This window comes from Pleurodeles waltl, chromosome 7, assembly GCF_031143425.1.
Source record: "Pleurodeles waltl isolate 20211129_DDA chromosome 7, aPleWal1.hap1.20221129, whole genome shotgun sequence".
Lineage (NCBI taxonomy): Eukaryota > Metazoa > Chordata > Amphibia > Caudata > Salamandridae > Pleurodeles > Pleurodeles waltl.
Genome location: NC_090446.1, coordinates 1,471,896,058 through 1,471,920,246, shown reverse-complemented (window position 1 = coordinate 1,471,920,246; position 24,189 = coordinate 1,471,896,058). Strand labels below are relative to the sequence as shown.

At 46.8% G+C, this 24,189-nt stretch overlaps 1 protein-coding gene across 1 annotated transcript in view; it reads right to left on the bottom strand.

Annotated features, from left to right (window-relative positions):
- The window catches only part of LOC138246526 (B-cell receptor CD22-like), a 498,077-nt gene that overhangs the window by 91,711 nt on the left and 382,177 nt on the right, over nucleotides 1-24,189 (bottom strand). Inside the window, exons 7-8 of the mRNA XM_069201182.1 lie at nucleotides 22,682-22,948; nucleotides 9,984-10,250 (exon numbers count right to left, since the gene is read on the bottom strand). Coding sequence (XP_069057283.1) covers nucleotides 9,984-10,250; nucleotides 22,682-22,948 — 534 coding nt within the window. The remainder of the gene's footprint in view (nucleotides 1-9,983; nucleotides 10,251-22,681; nucleotides 22,949-24,189) is intronic.

Here is a 24,189-nt window from a genome sequence, read left to right as displayed (position 1 = left end):
GGCCTGTAAATTAAATGCTACTAGTGGGCATGCAGCGCTGCTTGTGCCACCGACTGAAGTAGACTTTCAAACCTGTCTCAGGCCTGCTAGCACAGGGCCTGTGTGCGGTTTTCTGCCACAGGGACCTGGCATCTAAACTTGCTTGCCAGGCCCAGAACTCCCCTTTTACTACATGTAAGTCACCCCTAAGGTACGCCCTAGCTAGCCTTATGGGCAGGGTGCCATGTATGTAGAAAGGCAGGACATGTACCATATTGCATGGAATGTCCTGGTAGTAACAAACAGCCTAACTTGGTGTCTCACTGTTGTGAGTGCTGCCTTCTCATAGGATTGCATTAGAAATGCCCTGCCTTATGTGTAAAGGGTATTGTCTGATTTATGAGTGGTAGCGTGGGCGTGTTTGGTATGGTTGTGATGGTGATAATAAATACTGCTTACTGGTGTGGGTGTATTTTTTATTACTATCACAGAAATGCCACTTCTAGAAAGTGCGCATTTATCTGTGCTTATGGCTCTAGTGTTTTGCAGCTTGACTCTAATCCACGTCTGGGCAGAGTGACAGTTGGGGCTTTGTGCATACTTTTCAGACAGCCTGTACACAGGGAGGGTGGAGGTGTCACAGAGGTGCATCTGCATACTGAATAGTCTTCCTGGGCTGAGAGAAGGGAGAGGCAGGGCACACCTACATTTGTAAAGGCTGTGCTCTGGCCTCACACAATAGGGTCGTTAACCCCCCACTGATGTTTGGAGCCTGTGCTGAAAGGAGAGAGGGGGCACTCCCAGAACCAGTTGTAACTGGCTGGAACCTCCTCTCCCTACCATTGTAAAACACTGTAAGAACTGACTATAAGTACAAGGGAATTTTCCCCACAATTTGAACTCTCTTGGAACTTGAAACTGGACACAGAACGCTGATGAATGGACTAACCAGGAAACCGCCTTGGACTGCTGCTGCTGTGTTAACCTGTGACCTGCCTGGTCACTAGGAGGAACTGCCATCATCTGCACCCCTTGTGCTGGCCTGTAGCTGGACCCACCAGCCTTGTGCTCCTTCCTGCTTCCTTGTTCCCAGGGGCAGGGTGGCGTGGCCCCTGACCCCTGAACTTTTCCCTGCACGGGGAGTGCTGCCTTTGCGCTGAGAGAGCGCTCTTCGGTGCCCTCAGGCACTTCAAGGCAGCAGATTCTGGCTAAAAAGATCACCGCCGCAGCCCAGGCTGTAGAGGTGTCCTGGCGCTTTGAAAAGCGCTTTACTTTTGGTCCAGGAACTCCACCGCCGCAGCCGGGTTGTTTAATTGCTTCGGAGCACGAGGATCGCGCTCAGCTCAGTGCCCCCGGGGCACGAGAAAACCAACGCGGAAAGAATCAGGAGCAAGCCTGCTCCTAGCGGTGCCCCCGGGGTATGGATCGCTCCAAGGAGCACCCCCGGGGCACCGGCCGGCCCGACCTTGTGCCAGCGTTTCGCCCGAGCAGGAGGGAGAGGAGGACACCTCTCCCTCACCTGCTCAAGCCCCGGAGGGCTCTCCCTGAGCGCGCAGGCGGGGCGGCAGCCTCATCGGAGGCTCGCCCGTGCTGCAGACTCTCTGGTGGGCCCCCTCGTGGGCCAAGGGCAATTGTGAAGGAGTCTCCCTTCGTGGAAGGGCCCACTGAGGCCCAGGGAGACCCCAGGAGTTTGCGGGTCCCCGGAGGGGCCCGTTCGCAATTCGGAGGGAGTGTGTGGTGCCCCCCTCCTTACTCCCAGGATTTCCCTGACCTGGGCCCCCCTGGAGAGGGCCGGTGGAGGCCCGGGGGCCCCCAGTGATCACTGGTCCCAGAAGGGGCCCGTCAGGAATTCGGAGAGGGTGCGTGCCGCCTCTCTCGGTCCCCACTGCTCACCGGAGGCCCCTATTTTGCGCAGAGGAGCGCCGGGGAGCCCATTGTTCGTTCTAGGCACTGGAAGTGCCTCTTCATAAAGACAGGTACTTTAAAAAGGACCAATAGAATTATAATCGAAGTTCTCTCTAAAGACTTTGCTAATTGTGATATATTGCCTGCCAGTTCTATGATGCTTTTACATATATGTGCAAATGTTCCTCTTATGGGCATGACTTGCTAATATGTTTACCTAACCTGCCATAGATTTTCTAATGTTCCTACTGGGGGCGTTTTATGATATTCTTATGACAAGTGTTCTAATGTGATAACATGTGTCCTGACTACTGCTTATGTTGCAGAATACTGAGTAACCTGTGTGTTATGTGTGACTACTGCTAATTTGCAGAGTAACTAATGTGTAACGTTCTGACAACTGCTAAGGTAGCAGGATAGTACTGATATGTGATGTTTGGTCTGATAATTGCGTTGTGTACAATACAGTATATTTTCATATAATCTGGTGTTGTGTTTCCTTTGTGGTGGGGATATTGCGTCACATGTGTTGTGTGTGTTGTGCAAACGCTTTACACATTGCCTCCGGGTTAAGCCTGACTGCTCGTGCCAAGCTACCAAAGGGGTGAGCAGGGGTTATCTTGGACGTGTAACTCCGTTGCCCTGACTAGAGTGGGTAAGCTCTGCCTGGCTGAGGTGCATACCCTAGCCAACCAGAAACCCCATTTCTAACAGTTCTCCATGCCTCCTTGCTCCTTGTTGTTGCTGTTTGACCACATGGCTTGCAGCCATTTTGTGCATGCAGGTAGTTTGCCTTTGCCTTAGACTTGCATGTGTTCTTTGTTCCTCATGACTATTTGTTCCTTGTTGTTGTTTTATCATGTGGCTGGCAGCCATTTTTGTACATCCAACCAGTGTTTTTTGCCATAGGCTTGCTTGTGTTCTTTTTTCCTCATGCTTCCTTGCTCCTTGTTGTTGTTTGACCATATGACTGACAGCCATTTTGTGCATGTAACCAGTGTGCCTTTAGCATAGGCTTGAATGTGTTCTTTGTTCCCCTTGACTATTTGCTCCTTGTTGTTGTTTTATATTGTGGCTGACAGCTATTTTTGTACATCCAACCAGTTTTGCCATTGGCTTGCTTTTGTTCTTTTTTCCTCATGCCTCCTTGCTCCTTGTTGTTGTTTGACCATGTGGCTGACAGACATTTTATGCATGTAACCAGTGTGCCTTTAGCATAGGCTTTCATGTGTCCTTTGCTCCCCTATGCCTCCTTGCTCCATTTTGTGCATCCAGCCAGTGTGCGTTTGTCATAGGCTTGCATGTGTTCTTTGTTCTTCATGCCACCTTGCTTCTTGTTGTTGTTATTTGACCACGTGTCTTGCAGCCATTTTGTCCATCCAGCTAGCTTTGCCATTGGCTTGCAAGGATTGAAGTGATACCAGTGTATATTGATATGCTTGGGGATCATTGTAGTATTGTTAGACCTGGCATCTTTGGAGTGGTCTCCCCTAACTTTTTACCTCTACTTCCCAGGTTGTTTCTGTATGCTGGACTCTATTTTTGCTGTTATTGTTACTCTGGGCACTTTACCACTGCTGACCAGTGATAAAGTGCAAGTGCCCCCTGTGTAAATTGCATGTGTAATTGGCTTTTCCATGATTGGCATATTTGATTTACTAGTAAGTCCCTAGTACAATGCAGTAGAGGTGCCCAGGACCTGTAAATCAAATGCTACTAGTGGGCCTGGCAGCACTGAATATGCTACCCACACGAGTAGCCCTGTAAACATTGCTCAGACCTGCGACTGCAGTGTCTGTGTGTGCAGTTTTAACCTGCCAATTCGACCTGGCAAGTGTTCCCACTTGCCAGGCCCAAACCTTCCCTTTTTGTACATGTAAGGCACCCCGAAGATAGGTCATAGGTAGCCCCATGGGCAGGGTGCAGTTGATGTTAATAGAAAGAAATGTACTGATGTGTTTTATATGTCCTAACAGTGAAATACTGCTAAATTCAGTTTTCACTGTTGCAAGGCCTATCTCTCTAATAGGTTAAAATGGGCACTGCCTTTAAATATCTTTTAAGTGTAGTTCCCCTTTGGGAGCAGATCGCGATATGGAGTATGGGGTCTCTGAACTCACAAATTAAGAATACATCTTTTGGAAAAGTTGTTTTTTGTTAGAAATTGGGTCTTTGGTTGGCAGTCAGGTTGCCCCCTGTCCAAGCAAGGACCCTCACTCTAGTCAGGGTAAGTCACACACAATCCAAATTATCCTGTGCCCACCCTCTGGTAGCTTGGCTCTCAGCAGTCAGGCTTAATTTAGACGGCAATGTGTAAAGTATTTGTGCAATAAATCCTGCAATAGCACAGTATAGCACCACAAAAATACACCACACAATGTTTAGAAAAATATATAATATTTATCTGATAAAAGACAGGTCAAAACGATTAAGATGCAATTATTATATGTTGAGATATCACTTTAAAAGTGGTATAAAGAGTCTTTAGTCTTTTAAAAGCCATGAATGTCTCTTTCAAGCACAAAGTACCTGGTTTGCGTTCAAAATCTCAGCAAAGAACTGCAGAGGAGGAGATGCGTGGAAAACAGGGAGGTGTGTGTCGATTTCTCAGGCCGCACACGGCAATGCATCATTCAGTTTTCAAGCAGGGACGGTTGTGCGTTGAATTCTGGCACTCGGTCATGGATCCTCTTCGGGTTGCGGGGTTTTCGGATGCCCCGGGGAAGATGCGTGGATTTCCGGCGCTGATATGACGAAGTCACAGGGGCTGCATCAATCTGGTGGGCGTTGCATGGAAATTTCTACTACACAGCATGCACTGCGTCGATTCTGCTCTGGAAGTCGGGCTGCGTCGTTCCAGCTCGGCTGTGCGTCAATTGAGTGGGCTGTGTGTCGAATTTCCGGTCGCTACGCTGGCGTTGCGTCAATCTTATTGTTGCGAAGTCAGGCTGCGTCGTTCGAGTTCGGCGTGCAATTAATTTTTCACCGCGATGCAGGCTGTGCGTCGTTTCTGGAAGGGTGTGCGTCGATTTTCACCACACAAGGAGTCCTTCTTTTAGAGATGTAGTCTTTTTGGTCCTGAGACTTCAGGGAACAGGAGGCAAGCTCTATCCAAGCCCTTGGAGACCACTTCCCAGCACAGCCAAAGAGCAGCAAGGCAGCAGGGCAACAGCAAGGCAGCAGTCCTTCACAGAAAGCAGTCAGGTGAGTCCTTTGGGCAGCCAGGCAGTTATTCTTGGCAGGTTGCAGATTCTGGTTCAGGTTCTCTTCTCCAGGAAGTGTCTGTCAGGTAGAGTGTCTACCTCAGAAGTGTCTGAGTTGGTAGGGGCAGAGGTCCTGTTTAAATACCCAAATGTGCCTTTGAAGTGGGGGAGACTTCAAAGAGTGGCTTAGAAGTACACAAGGTCCCCTTTCAGTTCAGTCCTGTCTGGAAGGGTAGCAGTAGGGGGTGTGGCAGTCCTTCATGTGAGGGCAGGCTACTGTCCTTTGACGTGCAAGTGCCAGGCCCGCCACCCTCCCTGCCCAGGAAGACCCATTCAAAATGCAGATATATGCAAGTAAGGCTGAGTATCCTGTGTTTGGGGGGGGGGATCTGAGTGAATGCACAAGGGAGCTGTCAACTGAACCCAGCCAGACATGGATTGTAGGGCACAGAAGGACTTGTAAGTGCAGAGAAATGCTCACTTTCTAAAAGTGGCATTTCTAAAATAGTAATATTAAATCCAACTTCACCAGTCAGCAGGATTTTGTATCACCATTCTGGCCATACTAAATATGACCTTACTACTCCTTTCAGATCAGCAGCTGCCACGCAAACAGCATATGAGGGTAGCCCCAATGTTAGCCTATGAAGGAAGCAGGCCTCGGAGCACTGTAAAACGAGTTTAGAAGTTTTACACTACCAGAACATGTAAACGACACAGGTACATGTCCTGCCTTTTGCCTACACAGCACCCTGCCCTATGGGTTACCTAGGGCATACCTTAGGGGTGACTTATATGTAGAAAAAGGGGAGTTTTAGGCTTGCCAAGTTCTTTTAAATGCCAAGTCGAATTGGCAGCGAAACTGCACACACAGGCCTTGCAATGGCAGGCCTAAGACAAGGTTAAGGAGCTACTTAAGTGGGTGGCACAATCAGTGCTGCAGGCCCACTTGTAGCATTTAATCTACAGGCTCTGGCCACATAAAGTGCACTTTACTAGGGACTTATAAGTAAATTAAATAGTCCAATTGGGTATGATCCAATGTTATCATGTTGAAAGGGGGATAGCATATGCACTTTAGCACTGGTTAGCAGTGGTAAAGTGTGCAGAGTCTTACAACCAGCAAAACCAGTATCTAAAAAGTGGAGGGAGGCAGGCAAAACATTGGGGGTGACCACCTTAAGGCTGTCAGGTCTAACAGTTTTTAAATTGTCAGTTCGAAATATGCCACTTTAAGAAATTGGGCATTTTGTTCCTTAAACTATTCTGTGACTGCCTGCTTGTGTATTCCCTGTCTGGGTCAGACTGACAGTTGGGCTGTTTTTGAATCTCCAGTAGACAGTGACACAAAGGGAGCTGGGGTGTAGCCTGCATATCCTGATGGGCCATCTGGGCTAGAGTGGAGGGGGAAGTGGTCACTTACAGCTGAAAGGGCTGTGCCTGCCCTCACACAATGCAGTCTCCAACCCCCTGGGGTGTGTCTGGAGTCAGGCCTGGGTAAGGCAGGATCTTGTGAACAACAGAGACTTTCCTTTGAAGTTTGCCTACTAAAAAGGCAGAAAGGGGTATAAGTAGTGGACACAAAACCCCAGATTTTCTGATTACTTCTGGAACAAAGAGGAACCTCCGCCAAGGAGAAGAGCTGAAGAGCTGAAGGAGGAGTACTGCCACTTTGCCTGTGACTGTACTTTGCTGGGTTGGACTGCAGTTGCTGTTGCTGCCTGGAAGAGGACAAAGACGGAACTTTGTGGATATTCCTGCTTGTGAAGGGTATCCAAGGATTTGGACTGAGCTAGCCTCCTGTTTTGAAGTCTCAGGGCCATCAAAGACTTCCTCTGCCAGCACTTGGACTCTCTGCTGAGACTCCTGCCCTGCCAAGTGGTGCCCTATCCAGTCCTTGGGCCCTTAAGAGGTGAAGCTGGTAGAACTAAGGTGGAAATCCACACACAGCAGCCATGAGGGAAAATGTTAACGCACCACCTGCAACGCAGCTGAAATCGACACACCACCTTCATCGTGGCTGGGAAATCAACACATCACTTGCATCGCAGCTGGAAAAAAAGACGCAACACCCGCTTGCGGCTGTTGAAACCGACGCAAACCCCATGCATCACGGTTTTCCATCACTGTGTGGCCGGATTTCGCATGCATCATCGCTGGGCGTCAAAATCAGCTTGAACCTTTGCCAATCTGAGGTGCCCCATCTGGAAATCAATGCATCACTCTTTCGCAGAAGAGAAAAAATTATGCATCTCCTACCCGATCGGAGAAGAAACGATGTACGGCCTCATTTGCGAGTAAGGAATCGACACATCACTGACTTTTTCAATCCAGGCTCACCCGTGCGGCTTTATTTGTAACACAAACCATGTACATTGTGTAACAACAAAGTTTTCATTGTTTTCTAAGAAGTATGATTCTATTATTTAAGAAATTCATAACTTTATTTGTATATGTTGGATTTTTGTCATTTTGGTCTTGTGTGATTTAGAGAAATATTGGTTTTTTTTCTAAACTGGCGTGGTGTCCATTTTGTAGTGTTTTCACTGTATTACTGTGTGTGTTGGTATAAATACTTTACCCATTGCCTTTGGGATAAGCCTGACTGCTTGTGCCAAGTTACCAAGGGAGTGAGCAGGGGTTATCCAAGTGTGTATCTCCTTTACTCTGACTAGAGTGAGGGTCCCTGCTTGGACGGAGTGCAAACTGACTGCCCATCAGAGACCCCATTTCTAACAACAATGCTATGTGTTCTCATGTCATGTTGTACAATGGTTTTTAGATGTTGTGTCCTTTTCAAATCATTGCATGTGTGCAATTGCTTTTCTTCACATTTCTTTTTTGCCTGTAGTGTGTTGGTATTGTTTCTTTGTGTCGAAAGTACTGCATTCATTGCTTTTATTGGGGTGTATTCTTTGCATTTCCAGTGAGTGGCCAGCGGGTGTAGTTTGCTTTACTTCAAACCTGGTTAGGTGTAACTTTGAGCCACCTGAGTTAGGAGTACTACTTGAATAGGTGCGGTTGCTTCAGTTTGAAAAGTTTCCAAGCTGACTTACTTATTTGTGGGTGTGTCACTGAATGTATGTCGGTGGTATTGAATTGAATTCATCTACCACTACTGCAAGTTCCATATGCTTTGCCCATATTTCCTTAGCTGGTGCCCCCTTCTTGGGAACTTCCACATTTGCACTTAGGTAATAAATTGTGAATGTCCTATATTACACATTCAGGGAGTCATATTATGCATAAACAAGTAGTAATACTACTCCAAAAAGAGTTTGTGAATTAAAAATATTACATCTGATATACATAAGAGGCATGTGCCATGAATAATTTTAGACACAGGCTTGAATTCCTTTGTGTATCAGGCCCAACATCTCATTCGGACAAAGTAAGTACAAAAACAGCGTGCATATAAAGTGCAAGCGAAAATCAGAGCAAGGAAAAGTAGTCAGCAAATACCAGCATGGGAAATAATTCCTCAACAAATGGGGCTGTAAAAGCATAGTACCAAAAATGGCAGGTGAACTAAAACAGCAAACACGGAAATGGCAATAAAACAAACCATAGATAATGTGCCAAAAACAGTCGCCCCCACAAACCCGTACATGAAAAAGCTGTGTCAGAAAAAAAACAGAAACAGCAAACATGGGACACTATTTTAGAAACAAAGCGCAATGTAAATCAGCTCAGATAGGGTAAACTGGGAAAAATAGCTCCGTGAAGGCAAATATGGAAAAATATTACAAAAAATAATTAGGTGCAAAAAGCACATAAAAAGCAAACATTCGAAAAACATATAGAAAACATAGCATAGAAACAGCCAGCGGTGACAATGCACTCAGATATTTTGAGGCAAACATGAACAATGAAATCAAAACGTGCAATAAATGGAAGGTAGAGTTATAAGTGGTGCCCCTTAAGGAGAGAGATGCATAGTTATCTTGAGGGGGGCATACCGCCGACATGGTTTTCCAATATCCACAGATGGCTGTATTAGTTCTTGAATTTTCCCTGCATTGTTCTGTCTGATATTGTGGGTTGCATCTCCCGACTGGACTGGAAATATTTGTCTACTTGTCCCTTCAGGGTGCAAAACCGATCAGGGAAGCCACAGTAGAGTTTGCAACTTCTCCTGGCATGGAGGATGAATGACATGTTCATGTTCTCATATGGTGAAGAGGCTGCCTGGGTCCCCTGTTTTTGGGTAAGGTCATTGAGAAGTTAGGGGACGTATTTTCCTAGTATCATGTCTGATTGTAATGACCCCATATGCAATAGGGCTTGTGGGAGGGAATGTATTCATTACAGAGATGGAACTCATATGACTATTCCCACTATCAGGTCCCAGCACAGTGATATCGAGCTCAAGACCAGGAGGGCAGGTTAGCTACTCACCATCTAAATGGATACCATTTATGGTCACTGCATGTAGAAGTATCCTTTATGGATGTGCTCAAGATCTGACATGGATCTGGCATTTCTCAACCTATTGAAGGACAACGCTACTCTATATATTTTGTGGGACTATCTCTCTTTAGATAGAAGACTCTTTTAACGAAACTCATACGTAACAATGAACAAGAATGGACAGTTGCTACCAAAGAAAGCTAATGGTTGAAATAACAAAAGGAGATGAAACATGGAAGAGCGGCTTTCAAATCAAAAAGACAAATTAAAGAAGATGAATCAAAAGAGAGAGATGCCACAAAGACATGAGTCAGCTTGGAGGACATGAAGCAACCAAGGACGAGATGCACTGGAGATCTGGTCCACAAGCGACCTTCATTACATGACCAGGGAACCAGAGGCAGGTGTGAAAGAGGAGCAGACAACAGCTTTGATGATGAAGGTAACAAAAAAGCCAATAGATGCACAATCCGTGACGCCACTCACACTGGACGATCAGCAGAATGGTATTGGACTTGGTGGCAGCGACATCGTTTGCAGCTTCGCAGATGTAACTACCAGAATCTGAGGACTTGAGGCTTGGAAAATGTATTTCTGAGCCCCAGCTTCCTTGATATATCTCATTATCCTTGTACCATTTGTAGTCATTAGCCTCGGGGTTACTCTGCCGTACAGTACAGTGGAGCTGAGCAGCGTCTCCTTCTTCAAGCTTTGGCGATGGTGTTGGGTGGAGTTTCACATCCTTTGGGGCATCTACAAATAATGTATAAAATTACATGCAATTGACACTTAAATTGTAAACGTGACCTAAACCTGGCCTTCCTCTGTGGTATACATTCTATAATTGGAATGACAGAAGTGTGTCCTTTAAGCTCACACAATTCTCCTGCCATAACAAGGTTCCTCATTGTACCATTCAGAACCAGCTTGAACCCAAAAGCAATAAGGTGCAGAGCCTACAAAGGTAACCACTGGCCCTTCCCCAATGATATGCTCTTAATAACTAAACATATTACCCAGATCAGTTGTAGTTTTTCATGGATCTGTTTGCGTTTATTTACTGTAGGACACGAAACACGTTATGGAAAGGACAGAATACCCTTAACCAAATCTGATTAATCTGGCCATTTGACTATTTGTAAAAACAAAACAAAAATAGCCCCCCCCCCCTCCCCCTCCCTGGATTAAACCGTGATGGCTCACTCAACCCAATTCCAGAATACACACAGTTTCAAAAGGCGCTCTTGCCATGTCTTGACACCACTCGATGCAGCCTCCATCAGTTCTTACTTGCAGAGCGCTACTGGGTAAATGTTACTAGTGTGGCATGAAACCCTCTCCCATAGATGCTCCAGGATGTTATGTACATCGCAGGATTTAATAAACATCAGCACGGTTTGTAATTGTGAATTGTGTGTGTCCACGATGAAGAACTTTGCATAATCCCTGATGTCGAGTCCTTAAAATGAATATGAGCTTCTTGCAGTGTCTTGCTTCAGTGGTGGAAGGCTGACAGAATAATATTTCGTTTTGTGCAGAATTGCAATAAGCTTTGTCTCCTCTTCTGCATAAACTGAAGGGATTTTTCCGATTTTCGTTGCATGTATGAGATAATCGTTTTCTGAAAGGTAACCTTGCTAGGAGCGCCAGTTTCCGCACCCGGTTCTGGATGTAACTTGTACTAATGCTTCAAGCAGCTTCAGATGACAGCAATACCTTCACCTGGATGTTACAAGCACAAGGTTCGGAGTGAGAGGAGCCCTGGCAACTCCGAAAAAAATGCTAAGAAATGTTTTGGGTAAAAAGATATATAAACTCTGCCCAATTAGGGAACGATAGCGAGACACGATTGGGCAAAGAATATCGATACACACTACCCTATTATAAGGGCAGAATATCGACGGTAAATACATATAGAGCACACATTGTAAGAGGAAAACGCCTCTCAGGATTGTTTTTTGCAGGAAGTTGCCCCTTTCACACAAAAAAATCCTGCAGACAAAACAGGCACCCTAGCACCGTGGTGAAGGGTGCCTGCATTGGTGCTAGGCTGCAGAAACAGCGCCAGCGCAAGATGAAAGGATAGGAATGCACCGTAATGCATAAATACGATGCAATCCTGCCCCGTTACTTTGTGGTAGGGCAGAGCAGCAAGGTGACTGGTGCGCTGCCCTATGCCAAATCCCCATAAATGAGGGCCTAAGTTTGCAACCTTACTCCTACTTCAGGACACCATGGTTTCAGCCCTGGGTTTTGACTTCAAACCATCCATTCTGGGAGTTGTAGTCTTGGTTTGCTTGAAGTGGCTTACTGCACCTGCTAGCAGTGATTTGGATGGGAGACAGCCCAGGGCTAAATACAGGTCTTCTGACATGCAGTGGGTTGGGCATGGCAGCAGCAATTTGCTTGCACTGCTGTTGAGAACAGGGGATGATGAAAAGTGGCCATGCTAAGAAAGTGAACACCCTACTTTGGGATGCAGACAAGGTTGTCGGACTGGGACAGAAAATGTGCCCTGGCGCCAAAAAAATAGAAGTCGCCTCCGTTAGTAAATGAGACAACTGACCAAGTGGCCTATTTTTGCAAATCACAGCTGTTTTGATATAGCCAAGTTACGCTATAAAAGGGGTTTTGTAAGGTATGGAAGACTGCATGAATTTGAGCTTGTTGTAGGCAGTGTTTGGTAATATCAGGGAAATCAACTGTGAAAACTGATAATGCAGGTCTACAAACAACCAAATAAAGTGCCCACACACTGACCTGTCAGACCTGTCTTTCCTCTCCCTCACACACACACACACACAACACAAGAGTGGAAGATGCTCCTTTTCCTATCTTGTGGCAAAATCCCACAACTTCCCACTTCACCAATGAACCTCTTCCTCTCTTTGGGAATTCAGGAAAGGACTCAAAACCTGGCTGTTCGACTAAGCCCCCTAAGCAGCAATACTCGCAGTGTATGGATACCCTTGCAGGTGATTAGCCGCTGCAAAAAACTGAGCTCTTTACAGATGCTCCCTCACTTTTTGCCCCATTGGAACACATAGATGTAAGGTTTTTTTTACTCTGACAGTGCACTGATATCATCTTGCCAGGCCACAGTGGATGTGTTTGTTCTCTCTCTAAATTGTCATGTCAACATGGTGAGTTCCTATTTGGCAAAACCTTACACTTTTCGGTATATGGTACCCAGGGCATAAGGGGTAAAAGGGTCCCCAGGGCTGCAGCACAAGGTTGTGCCACCCTGGAGGAAGGCGTCTGCAGCCCATGAGCAGGGTGCATTATATTTGAGGTGCAGGCATATAAGCACGAGCTTACATCCCTCTGTAGCACCTTTTCCATTGAAAGGTACACTATAAGTGCAGTCCATGGGATAACATGGAACGTAAGCCCCGGTTGAGCAGGGCTGCTAGCTCCATTATGGTACCACCTTGATATGTTGAGTTTGGTGTCAAACAATGTGCTTTCTCCCCCATCACAAATCTTGCGGCGAAGGTCTGCCGACATGCACCCAGATGACGCCCATCTGTTTGTCACCTTCCTTTGGGCTCTGACTGAGCAACCCATGCTTTGTCACGTACTTGCTGCTGCCAATACAGAGTTTTGACCTTCTGCCAGGCAGCCTACAAGCACCTGAAGGTCAGAACAAAGGGCCATCAGGGTGGTGAACTTCAAAGGCTTCCTCACCCCTGATAGCCATCAGTGCTGTTCCCCAGCAAGGAAACAGTCCTCACCCTCCCCAGGCACATTTGCTCATGGACAGGGGGGAAATTAGGTAAGCAGGTCTGTGCATACTCCCAGCAGGCTGACCACACCTCTAATGTGAGCAGCCCGGTATGTGCACGAAATTTTAGTTTCTGGCATCTTAGCAGTGGCAGAATAGAGGGTTCTGGGTAGCTAAATGTGACCTGTCTCACCGGGTGTGGTTACCTACGGGACAGATTACCTGTAGGAGCTAGCTGTCCATTAGCCACTGGTCTCCACACTGCTAACTCCCCTAAATTCAGGATTTAAGGGACTCCCCTGACATCAGAACCTCAGAAGTGAGGTACTAACTTCACAGAAGGACGAGAAGAAGCTCTGCATCACTGACAACCAGACACAGCCAGTGCTCCAAAGCAAAAGAGGGAAGCACTGTCCCTGAGGCAACATACTGGGAACTGCGTAATTGTCTTTCGTCCTTAGCTGAGACTCGTCACTCTGGACCAGAGGGACCCCCCTGGAAGCCAGAAGTACCCTCAGTCTCCTTGGATTGGTGGCACCAGTCCTCTGCAAACTGCAGGTAAAAAGATGGTCTGGAACCAAAGAATCTCTGGCCACCAGGGCCTGCTGAGGGATCAACCTGATTCATTTGGTGAAGCACTGTGAGAGTCATAGTCCGACCTTCCACAAAGCAACAGGGGAGTATAATACACTCTCCCAGACCTCCAGATCTCTTCATATTGTCTTGCTGTGACTACCGCTACAAAGGCTTGTTGGTCACCAGCCAGGTGACTGAACCCTTAACTCGGTGCAGGAGGGGAGCACTGCCTAGCATCTGTGACTGATGTCTGCAACTACCCCATAGCTGAGCTTCTGCATCCCTATTGTCGCAGCACTGTGTGTTTGTAAAATCAGGAAGCCCCATTCAGCACCATGGATAGCCATGACAAGTCTGCAACCGGACCCCACGGACCTGCCAGGAGATAAATGCCTGCTGGGGCCTGGTCCCAGGGCCTGCATAACCTTAACCCTGCAAGGGTTCTCTACAGCTCAACCTCCAAGTGGTCATTCGTCACCAGTTGCATCCCTGCCATTGACTATAAGGATAGTCCTGCTCAGCACCACGGACAGCAGAACCACTGTGCACCTGACTCCATGGGCCAGGTAGACCTGCTTTGACTATCGTGATGTGGGCTCAGGGACTGCAGTAGCCTAACCTTCCCCCCCCCAAGAGTTCAATGTACCTCGATCTTGAAGTGAATTTGTACTATATATGACATTTCCCCATTGACTTCAATGCAATGTTTAAATGCCATTTTTGCAGTTATTTTCTATTGCTTCTTAAACTGATATCTCCGGTTCTCCCGAACCTATATTGGTCATTTTGGAGTCACAATTTATTTTAAAAATAAGTCCTATTTTTATATATTGTTGTTGGATTTCTTTCAAGTTGTGTCAATTACGTATTGTCCTTGTTTGTGCTGTGAAATGCTTAACACATGTTCCTCAAAGTAGAGTCTCACTGCTCTTAGCCACAATACCAGGACAGAGCTAGGGATTTGCTAGTGTGAATCCAAGGACCATCTCTGGGGTATTGTGAGAGTATTACATGGTGAGGATTAAGCCCCACAACCCCTAATACTCCACTTTCCTACAATCTGTTTTGATTGATAAAAAAAATGGTAGAGGAGCTCAAATGAATGCTGCTATTGGTACTGATTCAATGTCAAATTTCAAAAATATATAATTACTCAGAAGAAGCATAAATGGTGCCAAGATTTTGTAATGAATTAAGGTTCAATGTATTGCTTTTGCTGTTACGTGTTAGCAGGGAGTTACCATGTGTTGGACTTTTGCTTATGCAGGGTCATCTCCAGTCTTTTTGCCTCCTGCCTCCTATTTTTTTCTGACCTGTCGCTGTTGGCTTTTGAACTCTGAGCACTTTCCCACTGCTAACCAGTGCTAAAGTGCATATGCTCTCTGTGTGAAATTGTATGTGATTGGTTTATCCATGATTGGCATATTTGATTTACTAGTAAGTCCCTAGTAAGGTGCACTAGAGGTGCCAGGGCCTGTAAATCAAATGCTACTAGTGGGCCTGCAGCACTGGTTGTGCCACCCACATAAGTAGCTCTGTAATCATGTCTCAGACCTGCCACTGCAGTGTCTGTGTGTGTATTTGTACACTGTAAATTCGACTTGGCAAGTGTACCCACTTGCCAGGCCTAAACCTTCCCTTTTCTTACATGTAAGGCACCCCTAAGGTAGGCCCTAGGTAGCCCTAAGGGCAGCGTGCAGTGTATGGACAAGGTAGGACATATAGGGGGTCATTCTGACTCCCGCCGGGTGCGGTCACCGCGCGCCTGGCGGGAGCCGCCAAAATACTGTACCGCGGTCGGAAGACCGCGGTGGGTATTTTGAGGTTTCCCCTGGGCTGGCGGGCGGCCTCCAAAAGGCCGCCCGCCAGCCCAGGGGAAACCGTCCTTCCCACGATGAAGCCGGCTCTTAATCGAGCCGGCGGAGTGGGAAGGTGCGACGGGTGCTGTTGCACCCGTCGCGTATTTCACTGTCTGCCAAGCAGACAGTGAAATACTCGTAGGGGCCCTCTTACGGGGGCCCCTGCAGTGCCCATGCCAGTGGCATGGGCACTGCAGGGGCCCCCAGGGGCCCCGCGATCCCCCCTACCGCCATCCGGTTCCCGGCGGGCGGACCGCCGGGAACTGGATGGCGGTAGGGGGGGGTCGGAATCCCCTCGCCTTGGAGGATTCAAAGGGGCGGCGGTACACTGGCGGGAGACCGCCAGTGTTGCCGGTCTGACCGCGGCTTTACCGCCGCGGTCAGAATGCCCTGCGGGGCACCGCCGGCCTGTCGGCGGTGCTCCCGCCGACCCTGGCCCCGGCGGTCTAAGACCGCCGGGGTCAGAATGACCCCCATAGTAATGTGGTTTATATGTCCTGACAGTGAAATACTGCTAAATTCGTTTTTCACTGTTGCAAGGACTGTCTCTCTCATAGGATAATATGGGGGCTACCTTTAAATATGATTAAAGCGTAGATTCCCCTAGAGAGTAGATGGACATGTGGAGTTTGGGGTCCCTGAACTCACAATTTAAAAATACATCTTTTAGTAAAGTTGATTTTAAGATTGTGCGTTTGAAAATGCCACTTTTAGAAAGTGAGCATTTTCTTGCTTAAACCATTCTGTGACTCTGCCTTGTTTGTGGATTCCCTGTCTGGGTCAGTTTGACAGTTGGGTTGTTTTTCACCTCACACCAGACAGTGACACAAAGGGAGCTGGGGTGTAACCTGCATTTCCTGATTAGCCATCTCTGCTAGGAGGGAGGGGTGGAGTGGTCACTCTCATCTGAAAGGACTGTGCCTGCCTCTAACAATGCCGGCTCCAACCCCCTGGTGTGTGTCTGAGGCCTTGCCTGGGCAAGGCAGGATTTCACAAGTAGGTGTGAGTCCTCTTTGAAGAAAGGTGACTTCAAAGACTAAAATGGGTATAAGAAGGGCACCCAAATCTACAGAGTTCAGAAACACTTCTGGAACCAAGAGGAACCTCTGCCTGGAGAAGAGCTGATAGCTGAGGAAGACGTGCTGCCCTGCCTGTGACTGTGCTTTGTGGAGCTTTCCTGCAGTGCTGCTTCTGCCAGAGTAAGAGGGCAAAGACTGGACTTTGTGTGCCTTCCATCTTGTGAAGAAATCTCCAAGGGCTTGAGTTAGAGCTTGCCTCCTGTTGTTTGAAGTCTCAGGGACAGCAAAGACTTCTCTCTGCCAGCACCTGGAGTCTCTGGAGAGACTCCTGCTCTGACAAGTGGTGCCCTGTCCAGTCCCTGGGCCCTTGAAAGGAAAGCTGGTGGAAATCCAAGGAAATCGACTTCGGACGACTCCGGACCGACGCCGCTGCTGAATCCGGTAACGCCGCCTGCACCTGACGCCGTGACCTTCGCTGGAACGCGACACTCTTCGCAGGCCCATCGCCGCAGCCGCCCCGCTGAAGTCCACGACTCCGTGGAAGTCACTGCACCACGTCGTGACCGACGCCGCTTGAAGTGCACGGATTCAACGTTTCGCACAGACGCCACGATTCCTGACTTCGCGCCTCGGCTTGTTTTCACTCTTCACCAAAGGTACTGTACTTGGGGGTCTACACGACTCCGTGTCCGGCGCCGCTGGTGTCGGCTTGTTGGGAACGACTCCGTCACGAAGCCGTGTTAACATCTCATTGAAGCATTTTTGTTTCTAAGCGCTATTTTTGAGTTTAATCTTTAAAAATTCATAACTTGACTTGTGTATGTTGGATTTTTGTCGTTTTGGTCTTGTTTTGTTTAGATAAATATTTCCTATTTTTCTAAACCGGTGTTGTGTCATTTTGTAGTGTTTTCATTAAGTTACTGTGTGTGTTGGTACAAATACTTTACACCTAGCACTCTGAGGTTAAGCCTACTGCTCTGCCAAGCTACCAAGGGGGTAAGCAGGGGTTAGCTGAGGGTGATTCTCTTTTACCCTGACTAGAGTGAGGGTCCTTGCTTGAACAGGGGGTAACCTGACTGTCAACCAAAGACCCCATTTCTAACACCATGTAACAGTTTACATTTAGCATTTTTATTGTTGGGGAAAAGATTTGTTGTAATATTAATCTTGAGGTAACATCATGCCTGTATAGAAGCTTACAAGTATCACCTGGAACAAAACTGTGGGTGAGGTTTCTAGTGGAGTGAGTTGAAACCACTACTGCCTGCTGTAATGAATGGTGATTTCCTACTGTAAATTTATGGTTTATAAACCTTTTGTGTTTTCCACTTTGTGATTCAGATTTTATTTATAACAGCGTACCCCTTTCATAATAAACCTATGCCCTGCATGTTGGTTTCACTGCTAGACACTGGTGCCAGAACTCACCCTGGAAAAAAGGTAGCAGATTGCCTAACTACTCGAGTCATCCAACAGAGTGGGTAGCATATGTTTTGGCCCCATCATTTTACCCACTTCATTTACACTTTTTGGTCTCCGATATTACTGCAACACATATGGATGCTTAGGCCACTCCAAACTAACAAAGCCAAGGGACACTATGCACCCTATGGGTACTATCCACATAATGCTCAAATGGGCCGAATATCCACCTGCCTGGCACAGTCATTCCCTGCCATGGACCACACTCATCTCTTTCAAGCAGGGGTCCTCCTGGGCGAGATACGTTTAGTGCTGAAGTACACTCACTACTAAATATTCACACTCTCTTCCTTATGAGAGGCCTCTTCACCCTACAGCATAAAGTTGGAAGTGGTGGCGCTGGAGATGCTACAGTGCCCCTAGAAATTACCATGCAATAGTTCAGGAGGGGAATAAACAACAAAGATGGCTTTAAATTTTGTGTGTATCCTGTCACATTTGCTGTGTGTTCAAAGACAAAGGTCAAATATCAGGCTATATCTTCTAACAAATTACTGGTTATTTGGAAACTGGGGTGTACTTTTATTACTCTAACTGCACAGTGAGAGGATTTCATAAAAGTGATCTAGGCGCCAGTCCTGCGGGGGTACAGGAAACGAAGGGAAAGGCTCTAGCATGTCAGGTTTTTCTAACACACAACATTTAAATATCGGGAAATGAAATATACACATACTTCAAATTATATCAGCAATTAGGGAGGCACAAGTGAATTACTTTTTTGTAATTCAGAAGCGTGATGGAAATAAATATTTTAATAGGAGCAAAATAAATCAAGGCAATTTAACTGGTGATGCTCAAGTGATACGTATTCACTGAAATCCGACTTCCACACATATTTGTGTTTGCTATACATATTCTGATCAGTAAAACTGCACATCTAGCCAAATTTAGTGGTTATTTCATTGGAAAAGTTGCTGTCTGTAAATGACAGTGCACTTCCTCACCAGTGATCCAAAATGCACCACCAGCTACATACCATACCATTACCACTCCTGCTAAATTGGTATGGCACATTTGCTACATCTGTTTTATGACACTTGGATCTTTCCAAGCCCTATGGCTTTAGTGATATAACATTAATGGCAGCGCTCCTGCTCTGAAAACTGTTCCAGCACCAATGCCCTCCAGGGCCTTCACAACCATCCACCTCTAGGTCTCCCACATCACTGACGCATAAGGACCAACAGGAGTCCAGTTTCAAGAGCACTGTCACCCTCCCCGTCAGTACCCACCCTGATAACCTAGTTTGAACATTAATTTACTCACACATTCACCTGGCAGGACAAGTACAACTATATCCCTCAATCTTTGTGTGGTCTGTCCTCCCTATAAGCTACCGTGGTATGAGTTGGTGGGGTGGGTCCACTTGATACTGGGCCATCTGCACTTCTCTGGCTAGTAAGCTGTTGATGTGAGTTTTGGGGAGGGGGTTTGACACATGCTCTTTAACACTTAGCAGTCTAATCCAGAGCCTCAGAGTGCTCCACACTGGAGCGCACTGCCCTTCTCACTTTCCCCTGCTTTTCAGAAGGAAAAAGGGTGGAATAAGCCTCAAGCTATTCTGTTCAGTAAAGCCACTGAACTAAACCCCTTATTTTTCAGTTCTCTGGCCAGTGGTGGCTGGTGACCTTTAAAAGTGGTGTGGCATAATCCTTGGCTCCAATTCCAATAAGCTTCTTCTTGAAGGGTTTGCTCACACTTTCTTACACTAAGGGCCTCATTTACAACCTTGAGATTTGGCGTAGGGCAGTGCCACAAGTCTTTTTGCTGCTCTGCCCTATGCCAAATCAAACGGGCAACAATGCACCGTATCTACGAGATGTGGTGCATTCCTGTCCTTTCAGCCAGCATTGGTGCACAATTTGGTGCTTAGCCGCAATGCAGGTACACTCAAACCATGGTGCAAGGGTGCCTGTGTTGTTGGCAGGATAGTTTTTGTGCAGGAAGGAAGAACTTCCTGCACAAAAACAATCCATGGAGGCGTTCATCTCATTCTATGTGTGCTGCAGAATGCACCACACATGGAAAGAGGAAATAATTAGGAAAAAATTAAAACATTTCTCCTTGTTATGCCTGCTCTGGAAAGGCGTACGGTTTTGGTGCTGCTCCATGCATCAAAATCCATGGGTATTGCGTTGGAACACCCACTGCAATGCGCATAGAATACCTCCTTGATGCACAGTAAGGCAAGGTAGCACTTTGCGCTGCCTTCCCTTACTCCTTATCTATGAGGCCATGTAAAACCACACAGGGTTGCTTTGCATTGCCTCATAGATATGATTGAGAGGCCTGCACCACCGAAGCTTCTAAAAAAGTGATGCTGTGGTGGCACAGGCCCTTGTAAATAACCCCCTAAGTTTACTGTTGCACTCTGACTCCCGCAGTCTCACTCTGTCTCACCAATTTACGCAGTCTCACTCATTCCACTGTGATGCACTCTGTCTCACTCAGTCCCACTCATTCTCACTTATTCTGAATTACCTAGTCTTACTGTGACTCTCTCAATCTCACACACAGTAACACTCAGTTACACTCACTGTCAATCTCCCTTACTCACATTCATTCTCACACATATTCGTCCTTACTGACACTAATTTCACTCACTTTGACTAACTCCTTCACTGACTCCCTCTCACTTAAACCTATGTGCATAGTCACACAGACATGCTCACAGTGTTGGTATTTCACCAGCTCTGAACAGTATCTCTGATGGCTGGAGCATGTACCTTAATGCACCTGTGTCAGCAATTAAACAATGCCACTAGCTCCCTTAGTTTGTTGTTGCACCCGAAACGGGTCTGCTATTTATTTTTATTATACCACGCGTGAATAATTATTCACTCTTGTTACAATAAAAATGGACTACAAGTCAAAGAGAGTTTATAGTAGTTGTGGAGCCCATAAAAGAGAGCTTCCACTGGCCCAGGGGAAACCTTCCAACAAACCAATCCTTCCACTCATCCCTCCATCCTTTCACTTATCCACCCCTTTCATCCATCCAGTAATTCATCCTTTCAATCATCCATCCATCCATCCTTTTACTCATCCATCTAACTTTTCGCTCCATCTACCCATCCTTTCACCCCACCCATTCCATCATCCTCCCACTCAGACAGCCATCCACCCTTACACCTATCCACCCACCCTTCACCCCATCAATCCATCCACTCATACATCCCTCCATTTACCCTTTCACTCAACCGTCCATCCTTTCACTCACTCATCCATCTATCCACCTATTCATCATCTATCAATTCACTCTTTCAATCATCCATCCATCCTTCCATCCAGACATTCATCTACCCTGCCTTTCCCCTATCAATCCTTTGTTTTACTCATCCATTTTATTTACACCCTTTCACTTTTACATCCTTTTGCTCATCCATCCATATTTCTACTCCATCCATTCATCCACCCTTTTCCACTTCCATTCATCAATTTCACCTATCCATCATCCATCCATCCATACATCTACCCTCCCTTTCACTCATACACCCTCTCTCTGTTTCACTCTTCCATTATCCCATCCATCCTTACACTCATTCATCCATGCATCTATCCATCCACATTTCATCCATCCATCCACCTTTCCTTTCTTTCACTCACTCACCCTCTCAAGTTAATTATGAGCCTTTGTCTGCTGAACTGCAGACTTTAGAGGCCCATTTCGAACCCCACCCTCACATAGCTGCTAAACCAGGGAATAGAGTGAGGTGGGGCGGAGAGGGGGAGGTAGAGTGATGTTGCTCCTGATGCAGAAGCTTCTCTGCATACTTACCTCTTAGTCTACTAGTGCAATTGTTGTCCACAGCTGGTTTCTTCCTTCTCGCGGGCCTCCACGGTCGAGATATGGCGCAATCTGCCATGCTCAGCTCCATAATCAAAGTGAAAGCAAATTCAGTACTAAACAGTGCTACTGCCAAGTGAGCAGCCCCCACGCCCCTTCTACAGTCAGCCCCTCCGTGATAACCAACAAATTGTTACCACCCAGTCCCTCCTTGTCTCATCAGCCTGTCCCACACCAAGTCCCTGAAGTAAACTGAGTTTTGTATCTCCTCCCAGGGCCACTGTTTATGCGCCCCAAAAAACAACCAGATCACTTACTTTCTTATTCGGCACTCTCTTTCACCGCTGAAGCTTGTGCATGCAGGTCAAAAAGAAGTTCACTAGAGTTCGCCCAAGAGATTCAGCACAGGGCAGTAATTTCTTTTCAGCTGCTCTGTGTTTTACCCTGTTCTTCTCTCTCTCCCCCGAGGGTGGCAGGGCAGCACCCCTTGTGCCCATGAATGCCAGTCGCCCCTGTCTCTGACACCAGGGCCAATGAGTGTGTTTGTATAACTGATACTGGTCCAAGTGCATTTTATTCAAATTGGCCCGACTTTAGAAGTTCAACGCAATCTACCTAGTTATAAATTACATGTTTCCAGATTTTTAGAGCTGGTATTGACAAAAACGATATTCATTCCATTGTACTGCATACATACATCATTTATTATAAATGTGATTTAAAGGGGGTATACTCACATTTCACATCAATTAGGACTTCTGGAGAGCGGGAATTGCCTGCAGTATTTTGAAGTTCACAGACATATTTCCCAGACTCCTCTGCTGTAATGCTCGCAAACACCTTTTTCTCCGCCGCCGGGATCTGCCGGTTATTTCGATACCACGTGATCAAAGAGACCTTTGGATTGCTGCTGTTGCAGGTACAGTCCAGCTGCACCCGGTCTCCTTCCTTAATCCAGGCCTTGTCTCGAGCTTGGACGGCCACGGCCACTCTCTTTGGGGCATCTGAAAGTGAGGGTACACTTTTATGATCCTAGGGAATTTGTTCAGAAGCATTCAGCCCATGAGTACGTGGCATGGACCCAAACAAAGGCAGCACGCAAACCATTGAGACTGGCTTGTGCATTAAGATAAAATAGATTTCACTCCATCTAGAGCAAAACTGGAAATATTTGTGTGTGCCTGAAATGTATACAAATTGATAATCACCACAGTTATCTCTCAAATTCGCACATGTGTGCAGACAGCACAGCCTGGGACAGGGAAAGGTCACCTCTACGCAATGTCACGGAGATTTAGGGCCAGATGTACTATAGTGTATTTTACACTTTTTGAGATTTCTAGTGGGTCACAAATAGTCTTACATCATTAATATTAATGAGGTAGGTCTCAGCTTGCAACCCATTAGGAATCGCAATAATCACAGGGATGGTGGCCTGCTGGAGTCAAGTTTTCTTTTCATTTTTTAACAGTAGGCAGTCCTGGCTGTCTTTAAAAAAAATGTTTTAACCTTTCTCAAAGGGGAAGGGGTCCCCTGGGAATACCTCCTCCTTGGCAAATGGGTTAACACCAACTTCAAGCCTTCTACATACGGCCCTTGTGGTGGCCAAGACTTGCATTCTAAGGCACTGGAGGTCCTCCACCCCTACGACCACAGAGGAATGGACTATAGCAATGATACGAACTGCGGCCCATGAGAGGGCTATATATGCTCTTCAGGATCAGGTGACACATTTCACACAGTCCTGGGCGCCTTTCATCAGAGATAAATGGATAATGGGAGAATCGGTTATCTTGCCCCAGCTGTTGCCCTTACCGTTTCCACTGTCCTACCTACCCCACCCCAAACCCTGCCCCCACAGACCGGTGACTGGCATACAGCTAGCCGCTCCTGAGTGTGCAAAGGACCTGCTGCAGCTCAAAGATTGCCTTGGAAACAGTGGATCCCATATGCCCGCCGACCAATGAGGCACTTTCCCCATCTCTTGCCTCTGCAGGCTTCCCCTTCGCTTATGCACCTAATGGCCATCCATGAGCCCAAATGGACACTGTCTCTGTATAAGGATTCTATGCCCCAATAGTTAACTATTCAAACCGAGGCCATGTCCGGTGAATGGAACACTCATCCACCCACCTCCACATGACCCATCAAGGGCTGCCATCCATCTAAGAAGGGGGATTTGAGATTTGAGCTCTGAGCCTGAAGTTATGGACCCTGCAACGGGCACTCCACAACCTCAACTTTG